Below are 15336 nucleotides of genomic sequence, written 5' to 3'. Positions count from 1 at the left end.
CTCCGGACGGTTGCTCTTTTTTGGCCAACGAACCGGTGCTCCGATTTTGGATAAAGCGTTCACGACACCTCCGACTCAACGGAGAAATCCGTAGGATCTAGAGCAGGGAAGGTTGGCGACTCCGTCCTCGCGCTGTTACCTGCACTTTCGCAAGTCAGTAACATTATTTACCTGTTTGAACGGCTATAAGGGTGGCTTCGCCAGTTGTTCTTCTTAGGGACGAAAGCCTTCCGACAGCAGGAGTATCTGATGCGCATCGGGTGGATATGGTGTTGAGGATGGCATCGTCTTTGTCCAACCTGATCTGTGCTAACGCTCGCGACTTGACTTCCTTGAACGTCTGGCACGGGTACTTCGTCAGACGATTTATAGCTTCGACCGCAAGATTAATCCTTTCCTGAAACATTCAATAGCAGTCTTAGTATCAAGATCTTTAATGCTAATCATTTCTTTGTTAAAGCGATTATAATAATCCAAATGGATTCTTTGGGTCCTTGCACGACGCCATATAGGTCGCTCGTCTGCTTTTCCAGGCTGCGACTGCCTTCGAACTTCTCATAGAACTTATTGACTAGGGTGGAGAAATTGCCAATGCTTCCTGGCTTGAGAGATCCAACCACTTGAGAGCGGGACCGGTGAGCGTGGCTCCAAAAGACTTGCATGCAGGCCTCTACCAAATGCAGGGATTGACGCTTGCTACATCCATTGCTTGTATTGCGCAATGTGCTCGCCTGGATCGGTTGAACCATCATAACTAGCAGCTAAGGTAGGCAGATTGAGCTTCTTGGGGAGCACGGCCCTTGAGATCCTATCAATGAAGGGTGATTCTGCATACCCGTCGGGATGCTCCACGATGCCTGGTTTTGGGGCTCCAAGGAGCTGGGAGATGAGCTTCATTAAGCGCTTGTTTTGCTTTTCGATTTGAGTCATGCGCTTTGTCATAAGATTCGCTTCTCCTTCGCCTTGGTCGCTCTCTTCATTGTTCAAGGGCTCTTCATCCTCGGGCTCTTCGTCGTCTTCAGGCTCTTCATCATCTGACTCAGAAAGATTCCCCATCAAAGGGATGTCATTCAGATTTTCTCGACGCCGGACTTTCGAAGCCTTGGACGATGCTAACTCCTCTTGCAATTTCTGGATCCTCTCCTGCGATGTCGTAAAGTCGGTAGTTAGACGCTCATTAGCTTGCTTTATTTCGACCATTTCTGCTCTCATTTGTTCGTACTGCCTTCGCATTTCCTCGAGGTTAGGTGTTTCTCCCATTTGACGAATTTTGAATAGTAGATGGTCTGGTTATGCCCCACGGTGGGCGCCAAATTGTTTATGCTAAAATTTATCACTTATGATGAAATTAAAGTTTGTGGGATGTGTCAACCAGATGATGTTAAAGTTAATGCGACAAAAGAATGCAAAGGGGAGTCAAAGGGGATGTACACACAAAAGTGGTGACGCGGAAAACCCCAATGAAGATGGGTTTTAACCCGCGGGTGGTTGGAGATCCACCAAACTAATATAGTTCACTATCTTTCTTCGTGACTGATCGTCGTTTACAAGAATGCTTAGTTCACTCTAATGTCTTTCTCACAATATTACGTAAAAAAATGTCAATGACCTCTCTCTCTCTCTTTTATATGCCTTCTTTTTTCCTTGGCTTTTTCCCCAACGAATACAAAAATAAATTCACTAATTATTACATTAATCTTCACGCTTGTTTCATGGGGAATCTTCTATGCTCACGCTCCAGCGTCTTAATGTTGTACGTTTTAACGGCTGAATTTATGGCTTATAATGCTCTTGACTTATTTAGCTGGACCGTTACCATTCAATGCACTGCTCTCAATCTTGCATCCTTCGCTGTGTCTTCGGGTTGCATCTTCTTTGTCATCACGTCAGATGGTATTACGTCACTGAGTCATCGCGTCATCGCGTCAATTTCATCCTGTCAAAAAATTCAGCCATAACAGGGTGTAATTGTGATACCGGTCGGTTCGCCTTCCTGACCCTTCTTTACAGAATTTTTCTTCCCTCCTGCTGCAGTTTTCCGGTTTTTTATCTTTCCGATATTTATCCTCCTTGCGATCTTTCTCTTTATCTCTTCCATCTCCAGCCGGCCTTTTAGCACCTACCGCCTTATCAAACTCCTCTCCTCGGATGAAGTTGTTTGCCTTTCCCAAGACTTCTATTCGGCTGGTCAGCTTTTTGTGGCCCAGGTAGCTTCTGAAGGCAGTCCCTTCTCTAAAACCTGACATCGGGGCCAACACCGCTACTTCCTGCTGCAAACTGGGGATGGTAACGGCTTCCGCGTTGAAACGTCCCACATAATCTGTAACAGCCCCCGTCCTGGCTTATATTAAATATTAATTAAAACCACACTTTCTAGCATTAGCGGAAGCAAAAATCATAATAAAATGTTACGGAGGCTGTCACTTGCTTAGTCTGTTCCATCTCATCTAATACGTCCTCCGGTGTTCCTTCCCACCTGATCAGATTCTTATCAATATTATCCATAGCAGTACTATCATTCAAGTTTAGCAAGGATGGTGTTGCCACAAACAAAGTTAGCAATTTCCAATAAGTCCAACGGAACATCACCGATGGTGTAAACCGCGGTAAGGTCTTGATGATGGTGTATGCCTGAATAGCTGGGCGAGTGAAAGGGTTGTGGTTTCCAATTCCATACAACTGGTTATACTCTTGTATGGCATTAAGTTTCTCCCTAGCAAATATCAAAGGATCCTCTCCTTCATTCTTCTTGACATCTGGTTCTTCTTGGTACCTACGAGTATCATCATGACTGACCACCCAATATGCGTTGTCCCTTCTTATTATTCTTGACCCATTATCGTTACCATTTCCACTTGCAGACATCTAATTTACAGATACATAACACATAAATTTAGATAACACACACATAATTTACACACATTTATTTTCCCTACTAAGCATGTTACTCTTACCATCATAGCATTTCTTAGCTTCCTTGGACATGATCAATCAATCATTTTGAAAACATCTATGTTTAAAACAACTGAACTGTCTCGCATCCATAATGTTTTCCATGTATCACAGCTTCGGAAATATGTGCACGACTGTAACAGCCCGTTTTCCCGAGCTACTAGGTAAATACACTTAAGATCCACTAATCACAATTATTGCTTAATAAGCCTCGAATTAAACATTTACTCGCAGCGGAAACATAACCTAGAAAACGATCCTGGACCTGTGGGTTATAGGCCCACAAAACAAAATCCTTTAAAATAACACAATTATCTCAACTAGATTCCCAAATGTTATTTACAAAGAACAATAAATAGTTGTTCTCTAATCAACTAACTAGAATACAAACTCAATCCATAAGCTACGACGACATCTTTATCTTGCTTCACTTCAGAATTCTGAGCTCACAACACCAAACCTGCAACAATATTTCACTCTGCCACCCACCAAGTGACAGGCCACAGAAATGACAACACTATCAGCAAAGCTGAGTACACACTGTTGAATAGAAAATACAAGTTTAGGTGTATTTTGAAAACTAACACATAGTTATAATAACAGATAATCACATTCGACTCAGTTATTATGTTTCACAAAATCAAATCGTTTGGCATGAACGCGAGTGGAGAGGGTACCACGCAGTACCAGCTGTCTCCAAACTATTGAGGGTCGTCACCCAGCCTTTTATTGTTATGCTTGCAAGACTTACCCGGACATGTCCTATAACGCCAGGAGTTCGCCCTTCCTGGAAGGCAACAGCTAGGGACTCTACCCGCCCTAACTCGGGGTGCCTATTCATGCCTCACTTTCATATTTATAAAATAAGATATTTAATGTTATACTTTAACCTCAATACTCATAACATAACACCATATTTGACCTTGTCTGGTCTTAACGCATATCCGAATCATTTCCTCATTATCATCCCAAATCATATTTTGAGAAATATAGTATTTTCGAACGATTCATAATTGAACAAAAGATACTTTTATAACAATCCAATACAATTCACAACTAACTCATAGAGATGATCTATAATTGCCATTACCACAAACGATATATGATATCAAAATTCAATATAACACCCACGGGAGCATTTAAATATATTTTGCTGAACCTAAAGGTTACCTCAACTCTATAACAATTATACCAAGCCTCCAATCATCATAACTTGATTTCCATATCATCTTCAATTCTATACGTCTACATAGCCATCCTCCAAAACCACCTCACAGTAACATCAATAATCAATAACCAAACTTAACTATTCTAATTATCTTCTTCTAAGCAACCATTATGCTAATCAAACTGAATCCCGTAAATAGAAATTAACGAAGTCATTCCATAACTCATAACTCGACTTCATGCATATCAACTCCAACTACAATAATTATAACAGTCTCCCAATTCTAAGATTATGACTTCCCTCGCATCATCAACAACGACTATCCAATAAGAACGATACAAAACAACATAATAACAACAGCACAAACAACAATAATACCACCTCCACCACCAACAATAACACCAAACCCCAATAACACAACATTAAGCGCAATAGCAGAACAACACAACCACAATACATCACACAACCAACAACAGAAACCACCCCTACTATGTTCATAACAAACCTAAGTAAATCATATTCCCAAATTTATCACTCCAACTTCTTGAATCATAATAACAAGATGAACCATATTGTCTACTGAATACTTTGGATATATATACTTAAACTATAAACCACATGATACTAGCTCAGGACACATCATCGTAACCTTTTTAATCATATCCAAACTAATTCATCTTCCAAACTAGTAAACTATTTTAACTATAACCCACCACAACATCACCACAACAACAGAACAACAACATAATAAATCTACCACAACCATCACAACTACTCCACAATAGCACCACAACTACAACAACAACCATAACAACGGGCAACAACAACAATAGGCAACAACTTCACAGCAACTCCACCACAACCACAATGACAGAACAACAATAACCCAACAACACTACTACAAAGAACAACAACAACAATAGCAACTCCACAACAACTTCACCACAACAACTTCACCACACAACCAAACTCCACAACAACAATAACATAACAACTCCCCCTCAATCATCACAATTACTCCACAAGTCCATGTACTAAACACATTTCATTAAGAAGCATAATCATATTACTTAGTGTATAAGTGTTGTTTAGGTCAAATAAAACATCTTTAATGAACCTTAGCATGTCATATCCATGTTACATACTCAATATATATACACATAATAAAATACACATCATAAGTAAATTCATTTCATAAACATGCTTTACACCAGAAAGAAACAATCACCTAACTATAGGTATGGAAATCTCTAGGGTAAAACCAAATTAGTGTGTACCTTAACTAAGGATGCTTAAAGCCACGAAATTCCTTAATCCACTTGTTAACTACTCCTACAGCTTCCCCTGAATGTATAAAATGTTAAATATTAGTTTCAACAAGCTTATAGATATGAAAAACTAAGCTTAAATACAAGAGGTGTAAACTGTTGAACTTACAGCAACTTATGTGATCTTTCAGCAAGGTTTTCTATATGATTTTAAGGTCTAAAGATTGGAACCAAAGCTTGAACTACTTTGTATGGATGTTTAGAAGAGTTCTATGTAGAGAAAAGTGGGTGTCCAAGAGGAAGAAATAAGAGAAAAGGAGACGAAAACTCAGAACAGCCTTTTATAGCTGTTCTGGCGGTACCCAGGAGGAGGGAAATATCTAGGCAAGGTCGGTTTCTTGGAGTTTTGGGTGATTCTTGCTTGAGGTGTTAGCCTTTGTTGGTTTCATGCATACAAAGGCTTTGAGAGTCGACACTTGAGTAGCTGCTAAGCAGCTTTCTTTGAGGATAGGTCTAGCTGTAATTTCAGCTGGCCAGGTTTTACTATGTAAGCAATTTACCTTATTGAGCCACGTAATACTTGGGAATAAATGACTATTTTAACCTTAAGACATCCTAAGCATGTCATATATCAAGTTTGGTTAGGTTCTGAGCTCAAATTCAACCCCGAAAGGCTCTTTAACTAGAAGTTCATCGCTACCCGATAAAACAATCTCCAAACGATTTTCATAATCTTAATGTTTAAGGCTCTCAAGGACTTTCTAACTTATCTATTGGTTTCCAAAGCCTTCTTAGCTAATAAGAATGATGGTTCTTATCCTCTTTGAGCTTTCTTAACCATTAAGAATGATAGTACTTATCCACAAGCTTTCTTAACCATTAAGAATGATGATGCTTATCCACAAGCTTTCTTAACCATTAAGAATGATGATGCTTATCCACAAGCTTTCTTAACCATTAAGAATGATGATGCTTATCCACAAGCTTTCTTAACCATTAAGAACGATGATGCTTATCCACAAGCTTTCTTAACCATTAAGAATGATGATGCTTATCCACAAGCTTTCTTAACCATTAAGAACGATGATGCTTATCCATAAATTTTCTTAACCATTAAGAATGATGATCTTATCCACTTTTAGCTTTTAAATAAAGGTTCTTAAAAACAGGGCTATTACAACGATCCTTCCCATGTGTTATCTCATGAACCATTGCAACTTGATGAGACCCTTAGTTATGAAGAAAGACCGATCAGAATATTGGACCGACGCGAAAAAGTTCTACGGAATCAAGTCATACCATTGGTCAAGGTGTTATGGTCCAGTCAGGATTCAGAGGAGGCTACGTGGGAAAAAGAGGCTGATATGAAGCACCGCTATCCGCAACTTTTCTAAGGTACGGTTTAAGTTTCGGGACAAAACTTCTTAAGGGGGGAAGCGTGTAACATCCGGTAAATAATAAAGGATTAGTATATGATTAAGTAACTTAAATTGTGAAATTTAAATGTGATCGTACGTAGGTAATACGTATGATAAGTTGTGTGCAAAAATAATTTGTGCTTGTGTGTAATTAGTACTTAGAAGGAATTATATAAAGATAATAATATTATTAAGTTACATGGGAACATTTAGTATCGATATATTATTTTAAGAAATTGAGTTATGGAAATTGAGAACTAGTGGAGGATAGAAATCATGTTCAACTATTAGGCAATTGGTGGTTGTGCTTAACAGAATGGACTTTGGAGTTCTTTAATATATATGGGTTAAGATAAATCAAGGAAGTATATGTTATGGATGTTTTGGAGTAAAATAATCATCTTGGGGAAAGTTAGATCACTAGTAGGCAATATAATATAAATATTTAGGCTTAGGATAGTATAAAAGAAGAGCAGAAAATTTCTGCAAAGGATCAAGTAGGAACAAATATCTAATTTGACTTATTGAAGAACAAGTTACGAAGTATAAGTATACCCACCCTTTGTTCACATGTATACCAAAATTGCATAAAAATTTCATCACAAAATTACAACAGAAGCTTGCTGCCCATAACACTCCAATTCTCTCTCTCTCACTCGCCAGTCCTGCGGTATTTGCAGGACTTGGTTTCTTCTTCGTTTTCTTCAATTTCTCTCTATAAATCCTTGCATGCAAATCTTGATTCATGTTCTATACATAAAGGTGCATACTAGGAAGGTAAAGGTTCGAGCTTTAAGAGTCGAGAAGTTTAAGAAGAAAGGTCATTTCCTTCAACCAAAGAAACAGTAAGTATAATGAATATTTGAGTTGATTTAAGGTACTTCCTTTAAGTATTTTCTTATGAAATTTGGTGTGAATGTTCCTTTGTGCTTTAGGATAAAAAAGAAGCAAGAATCATCCCTTGAGGAGAAGTAGAAGTCGGATTATTGCTGTTAGAAGTGAAGGTACACCTAAAACAACCCCCTTTGGAATCCTAGTATATACTAAATTTGGGAAAATTGTTTAGAACGATTTTAAGGATGAATTACTTGGTTTTAGGTGACTAATATCTACTGTATATTTGTATTTGATAAGGATTAATCATTTCATGTTCAAAAATCAAGTGGGAAAGTATGTTCTTTCACTACATTATAACTAGTTATGTGATTTTTGTTGTTTTTCATGAACCTTTGTGTGTGATTGAAATTTGAAGTATTTTGGAATGAAGTTGGTTGATGGAACAGTAGGTTGAGTGATTATTAAGAGGTTGCATGTGTAGTTCATGATTTTAAGAACATCCTTAATTGATAGTTGATTTTTACATTAAAAAGGTGACTAAACTACCTTAATTTTCCATGTTTTTGTGAAGTTATGTTTAGCAAATGATAAGTGGAAGTTTTAAAAGATTATCTCAAAAGTTTTTATCACTAAGCTACTGTATTTTAGTATTAGAACTTGTTTAAAGATCTTTCTTATTCAATGACATACCAAAGTAGAAGAATTTCACCTTAAAAACTGCATTTTAGAAACGAATGTACGTTAGTTTTGTGTGAGAAGTTGGATAAATAATTTTCTTTACAAATGAGAAAATTTCCAGTAGGTTTAAGGTTGAAGAACTCCAATTATTAAGTTAATGTTCAAAGTGAGATTCAAGCTAAGTACATCCTTGCTTCCGAAAACATCCTTTTTACTTAAAATAACTTTAAGTTCTTTACCAAAGGGATTAGATGATCAAATCTTGATTTTGATATGATATATTGCACCTCAAATTATCATTTATCTACTGTAATAACCATCTTCAATCATTTCTATTGAAATAATAAACAGTTTTCCTTCAATCACAGAATATTGGTGACTTGTTTCGAAATTGTGATAAATGGTTTTAAATTCTTTTTGCGTATAGAAGAGGAATGTGTGTATATGTGTGAGTGTCTATTCAAAAGCTTCAGCGATAAAAAGTAGGAGTTTAACTCCGAATTGTGTGGAGGTTTGCATTTAGACGCACCTCAATGTGTGAACTCTTCTTCTTTCGCATTACTAGAAAATCGTTTTGACTTTGTGTGTGTTGAGAAGTTTGTGATTAACTTGTGAACATTTGAAATGTGAAAATTTATGATGATATGGTGTTTCAAAAACATGGATTTGCAAAGTAAATTTGGGATTGTGAATACATTTATTTTCAGCCACCATAATTAGTTTTTGGGTTGATATGTGTACCAACGTAAGCTGATTTTGTTCTATGAACCTGTCCTGGTGGGGGCAGACTTTTGTGCAGGAAATAGCAAGCTAAGGTAGTCCGATGGAAGAGCTATTGTGAAGTCATGTCTCGACTATCATAGTGGATTCAAGCTTGAACATGATCATATTTTGCGGATTACTTCTGTTTTATAAAGAATGTTTGAATTTACATTATAATCTTATTTTGGGCCTGTAATAACTAACTTATTTTGCATGTGATGAATGTTTTATTTTAAGATTAGCTCGCAGAGTCAATTCAGCCTTATAAATGGGTTGACTCCAACAAGTGACAGCCTCTGTAACATTTTATTATGATTTTTGCTTCCGCTAATGCTAGAAAGTGTGGTTTTAATTAATATTTAATATAAGCCAGGACGGGGGCTGTTACATAATCCCTCAAGTTTTCAGAGTCTCCTTGCTTGATGGACATTAACTCGCCGGTAATTTTCTCCCTACGTTTGTTACTGACGAAGTGAGTAACAAACATAGATGTTAGCTGGCGGAAGTCGAAAACAGTTGTCGGCGGTATACTCTTGAACCATGTTTGGCCGAGACCAATCAGTATTGAGGGGAACACCTTATAACATACCGAATTCGTATCATTGTACAATAGCATGTGTCCCTCATAGGCTGATATGTGATCTTTCGGGTCAGTCTTGCCATCATATTTGCATGTCGACATTTTGATCTTCTCCATGGGCTCCTGTAGGATGGCCGTGGAAAAAGGAGAATTCCGCAACGATACCGGCGCCCTACGTCTATACTCGCTTCCTTTTAGGGGCTGGGAAGACAGCTGGACCTCCGTTTCCTGAACTTCCTCTTCTCCTTCCTCCCCAACCTGCTCCGTGGGGGTCTTGGAGTTTGCCTCCTGATCCTGGTCATTCCTGCCTCGTTTCCCCTGGCGGCACGTCCCTAGTGAGCGCATCTTTCTCACTGGGCTGTGGGCTTTGCTCAGAGGTCGTTTGGCAGGGGGACCGGTCGGTGGTGTCTGGCTAGCCATGGCCTAGAATACCTCTGCTGCACTCCTGAGTTGTTCTGGAGTGAACATGTGTTGGAGTGTTTGGAAGATATTCTCCTGAGGGGTTTCATGAGCTTTTCTCCCCTTATCAGTGGTTGGCCGGGTTAATCCAGCTACCGGCGTCGGGGTCGAGAATCTTGGTGGTGTTTTCTCGATGGAACATTGTTTTCGTCAGTTTTCGGCATCCCAAAATGCTGATTAGGATCCATGAGTGTTGTTTTCCTGGTAAAAAATGGCTTAGACTCAAAAGTGTAATTCACCCCTCCTTCTAGCGACAATTGTTCCGGTATGTAATAAATGGTAGGGTGTGAACCGGTACCTCTTGCGTATGTGTAAGCCGGTTCGAAGTCCTGTAAAATAGAGCATGTAAACTAACCTCAGGGGTTGAACCGAGGAACGCCCCTCTGATGCCTAAGTTAGTAATGGGTAAATCGGTAGCTCTCAAGTGGAGTATGATTGTGTTTGTGAACGTACCTTATGACTCAGATCAACGGGGTATCTATAGGAGCCGGCAAGAGTCCCTGTTCAAGTAGGACTCTGCTCCTATTGGTTGGACGCAGGTATATTCCTTTGGGATATACTTTTATCCTGTATTGAAGTTTTATCCTTAGGCCTGTAGGCTCTTGTGGATAGATACTGGATCAAACCCAAGCCCATGAGCACTGGCCCAGGGGGGATACCGTCTTGGTATCTTAAGGAAACCGGCATGACGAAGTCAACGGTTGTATAGTGAGTGTATTGACCAGAATGATTAATATCGGTCTGGAGAGACTGGTATGGAACTTAGTCAGCCCCCATACAATCCCGGATTTCCGGTCCTGAAACGGTGCACACCCCTACATGGTAGATTAGTAGATGGCCAAAGGGAACTGTAATTAGCGTAAAATTTTATGTGTTCTGATTGATATAGAATAGAAGTATTAACTATATATAACTCAATTATGTTGCATTTAACTCAATATGCTAAACTTATTTTGTTAAACTTAACTTATTTTTAATGAAATTAATTTATTTTCCTAACGAAAATAGTATAAGTATAGGATTTGTTCTCTTTAATTTATCTTTTCAGAACGTATCTTATTTGTTCTGAATATTTTCTAAGGTTTTGTGTACTTATATGAACTTTTTGAAATTAATTTTAACTTTTCTTAATCATTTTTTTTTAACTTCTCTCTACTTTTTCTAAACTTTTACTTTTACATAAATATAAGATGAATAGAATGATCATATATCATTCCCAAATAAGTTATAATAGATTTTTAACACAACGTGAAATCGATACAAGATCAAACACAAACATCACCCATTAATCCAAATTGATGGCTCATTTGAAGTACATACTACATATAAGATCACCTACTCTAGGAAGAGAAAGGATTGAAGCCATCGTTGACCATTTTCTCAAGGGGCCAAAAGAGTGGTTGAGGAAGATTGTCCCAATCATACCAATCCCACCCATCACACTTTTCAGGTTCTATATTTTGTGGCACTTGATCAGGATTTGCTAGCGCTGATCTCATGAAGATGGTCACATAATGTGAAGGCTTTGGCCCTTCCACAAAAAGGTTGTTAGTCACAGTTAGCAGCTCTATATTTGCAATATCTAACCCGGTTTCCTCTTTCACCTCTCTTGCTGCACATTCCTCGAAGTTCTCCCCTGAAAATTTGGTTTATTATAAATCAAATTGCAAATGGACAATTATAAAATTATTGTGATCTAAAGCTTCAAACCCACCCATAATCAATAAGCTACCGCATCTATTGTTATATCCACATCAACATTGCAACATACTAACCAAGTTGTTATAATCTATCTTGCACGAAAAATGGATATAAAACGGACACAACAAAGAAAACCGAGTGTTTATATTTTGAAAAAGTGTCCCTCAGGTTCCCGAGCACAGATTCGGACAAACTACGTCCACGAAATTTTCATGCAACATAGTAGGTTATAACAATTTTGCCTAGCAATAATAAATAATTGGGATATATACACTGCATCAAAAAAAACAAAAAGAAAAAAAGTGAAATTAGCATAAGTAGCAATTTCAGTTGGAACATCTTCCACCCATAAGTAGCGTAGGGATGGAGGAGAAGGCGGTGGCACTGGCGGCTGGTCGGCGACGGTGTGGGCGACAGAGGGGAATGGACAGACGGGTGGTCGTGGTGGTGGTGGCCGAAGTTGTAGGTAGTTGGTGTTTGACTTTCTGATTTTTGGGTGGAAATGAAAAGTGAAATTAGCATATTATTTATAGTAAATTTTAGGAATTAAACTTTCTTAAACTAATAGATACTTAATGTTGAAGAATACTTGGGGATTAAGGTGTTCTAGAATGTCTTAGGAAACAAAGAGAGAAAGCTTGAGGAAGAAGATGAATAATTGTGTGGTCATGGTGATTTTCCATTTTTGGAAAATTTCTAATTCTTTTGTTATTAATAAAATTAGTACTTTTCTATTTTCTTTTATTATACCACCATACTAACTTAGCTTATTTTATCAAATACTTGATCTTATTTTGTTTCAAATATATTAGAGAAGTGATTAAATAAATAAATAAATTTTTAAATAATTTATTTAAGCTAATTATTAATGTTAATCAAGTTTAAATTTTCGAGATGTTACAAAGAAGGAAAAGTAGGTGTTAATTGGAGAATTTTGGAGAAAAAACACATTTTTTTTGGAACCATAAATAGCCAGATTAAGTTACTGTTGGGAATAAAAAATTTGTCCTGTAAAGTATAACTGTCATTCTCGTTTTTTGGGTCATACAAGTTTTTTTGTATATTAAATTCAAAATTAACTAGAAAAGTTAACAAAGTTGTACTTTAAATGAGCAAAACGCAACTTTTGAAAGTTGGGTGAGCAAACTGCAACTTTATGCAAAGTTTAGTGCTTTTACTCCTTTAGTATACTTAACTCGTCTTGGTACAAAGTTCTTGAATCTTTTCATTTAATTTCTCAATTCTTGACAAAAGTCTATACATATTATCCTACTATCCTTCTACTATTTTTTGTTACGAATAATTCCTTTTAACTCCATCCGTTTCTTGATATCCTTCCACTTCTGTTTAACGCGACATTCACTGTACTAGTTTGACCATTCATATCTTTTATTGAAAAATACTAGTAAATATTATAAAAATATATATTGTCACAATCCAATAAAAAAAATCCCATGATAATATTTTTCACATACATTGATCAATCACCACATTCCACATATATTTAAAGTCCATTTAAATAGTGAATGATAGGATCTTTATTCTTTGGGAAACCAAGAAAGTACTATTCATTTATGAGTTAACTATCCAATAAGGACCTAAACTATGCAAATTTTTTCTAACAAGGACCTCAACAATTTTTTTGATCTACTAAGGACCTCAAATTAACCATGGTTACATTTTCCATCCAATAGGTTACATTTTCCATCCAATTTTATTAACTTTGTTTATGTTTTGTTTAAAAAATTAAAAAGACCCACCAACTCAATTATTCTTTATCGCTCTCCATCTTCCTCCTAATTTGACGTTAACTCTTTTTTCATAAAACTATGAGTATCTTTGTCAAATTAGTACTTTAAGATACATTCAACTTTTGTCTTCATTCCGGAAGGTTACAATTGTTCACGTCTATCGGGAAGCCAACCGAGTTGCGGATTACCTCTCAAAGATTGGGCACCATCTCCAAAATCCATCTCAATTAGTTGATGTTCAGTCCGATATTTTTTCAATTATTTAGTTACTTTAGATAGTTTAGGGTATACTCTTGAAAGAAGAGTTCCCTAAACTTTACTTGTATCTTTTAAAAAAAAAAAAGATAAAATTTTGAAAAATACTGTTATACCAGTATCACCATTTTTTAAAAATGCCCACATTGCGAGAGGATACATTTTAAAATTTGCACTATCAATGGAAAAAATAGGCTAAAGAGGAAAAGAATTTTAACTTTTAGGATAAATTTTGGATTTGTAAAGATGGTGGATGAGAGCTACGACCTACACAAACATGATATATTTTAAGAGAGAGACAAAGGGGGACGGGTGTGTAGGGTCTGATTAGTAATTACCAAATGAGTATTTTAAAATATAACTTCTCGCAGTAATTACCAAAGGGTAAAGAATTGAGAGAGATAATTATCGATTCTTTAGAGTTATACTGAGACAATTACTCTAAGAATGTATAAGATGTAAATAGAGGCGAATATATAACATTAGCTAAAGGGCTTATATGGTCAATAAAGATTTATTAAATACTTATAAGTAGTCCAAATTTTAAGAAATACTCATATGATTAAAGAAAATCTTTGAAAATACACACATGTGATAATTTTTTAAAATATGTTCATGTGATTAAATAATGTATCTTAAAGTACCAATCTGATAAAAATACTCATAGTTTTATGGAAAAAAAAGTTAAAGTCAAATTAAGAGGAATATGGGAAGAGATAAAGAATAATTGAGTTGGTGGGGCCATTTCAATTTTTTAAAACAAAAAGAAAACAAAGTTAATAATATTGGATGGGTCCTTGTTGGAAAAAACTCTCATACTTTAGGTCCTTACTAGGTAGTTAACTCATTCATTTATAGACATAATATGATTTATGTTTTTTATTCTAAAATTACTTAATTAATTAAATGTACTAGTTTTTATATTATCTAAATAAAAAAATGTATAGAACAGTTTCTAATTGGGCAAAGATTAGAGAAAGACAGATGAAAAGACATGAGAAGAAGAGGAGAAAGAAGAGATAGAGAGAGGAGAAATACCAAACTCTAGATTTCCGCCGGGAAGAGCAAAGGTGGAGTCGCCAACAGCGGCGCGACGGCGTCCCAAAAGCACCTTCTTTTCCTTTAATAAAAATACAACCACCGCTGCTTTTGGTGCCAAAATCAAATCTGTTGCATCGTTGCTGCTCATTTTGATTTTCTGTGTTTTGCTCTTTTGGTGTTTGGACTTTGGAGTGTGAATTTGGCGGAGGTGTGGGGGTATTTCAAACTTAAAAATGATGTTGTTTTCTCATTTTTTGTTTTTCGAATTTAATTGAAAAAACTTTTTCTTTAAATACTTAAGTGACAAGGCAAAATTGTTTGGCATCATAGACTATTAGACTATAGACTATAGTACTGTACAGTCATACATTTGACTCTTTCTTTTTTTTTTTTTTTTCTTAAAGCATTATATGACTCTTTTTAGTCAAGGTTTTAAGGATATTGATTTTTAATGTCCTCATTTGTA

The 15336-nt window shown here is 36.5% G+C and overlaps 1 protein-coding gene and 1 long non-coding RNA gene across 2 annotated transcripts; one reads left to right on the top strand and one right to left on the bottom strand.

The window, feature by feature from the left end:
* The first annotated feature begins 7401 nt into the window (after positions 1 to 7401).
* LOC125498992 (uncharacterized) lies at positions 7402 to 9608 on the top strand. Its single transcript, XR_007275646.2, has 3 exons — positions 7402 to 7651; positions 7742 to 7810; positions 9109 to 9608. It is a non-coding gene; the product is annotated as an uncharacterized LOC125498992 (long non-coding RNA).
* Positions 9609 to 11308: 1700 nt separating this feature from the next.
* On the bottom strand, positions 11309 to 15214 carry LOC104896345 (nudix hydrolase 1). The gene is made up of 2 exons (XM_010683087.4): positions 14868 to 15214; positions 11309 to 11758 (listed from the first exon to the last, which is right to left on the bottom strand). The coding sequence occupies exons 1-2, from the start codon at positions 15016 to 15018 to the stop codon at positions 11463 to 11465; spliced, it is 447 nt and encodes a 148-aa protein (XP_010681389.2). The 5' UTR covers positions 15019 to 15214; the 3' UTR covers positions 11309 to 11462.
* Between the last annotated feature and the right edge of the window lie 122 nt (positions 15215 to 15336).

This window comes from Beta vulgaris, chromosome 6 (assembly GCF_026745355.1).
Source record: "Beta vulgaris subsp. vulgaris cultivar EL10 chromosome 6, EL10.2, whole genome shotgun sequence".
Classification (NCBI taxonomy): Eukaryota; Viridiplantae; Streptophyta; class Magnoliopsida; order Caryophyllales; family Amaranthaceae; genus Beta; species Beta vulgaris.
This window is presented reverse-complemented; position numbering and strand designations above follow the sequence as displayed.

Coding starts and splice junctions, on each gene's coding strand:
- LOC104896345 (XM_010683087.4), bottom strand. CDS start 15,018: ATGAGCAGCAACGATGCAACAGATTTGATTTTGGCACCAAAAGCAGCG. Junction 11,759..14,867: donor CGGCGGAAATCTAGAGTTTG/GTATTTCTCCTC, acceptor CCAAATTTTCAG/GGGAGAACTTCGAGGAATGT.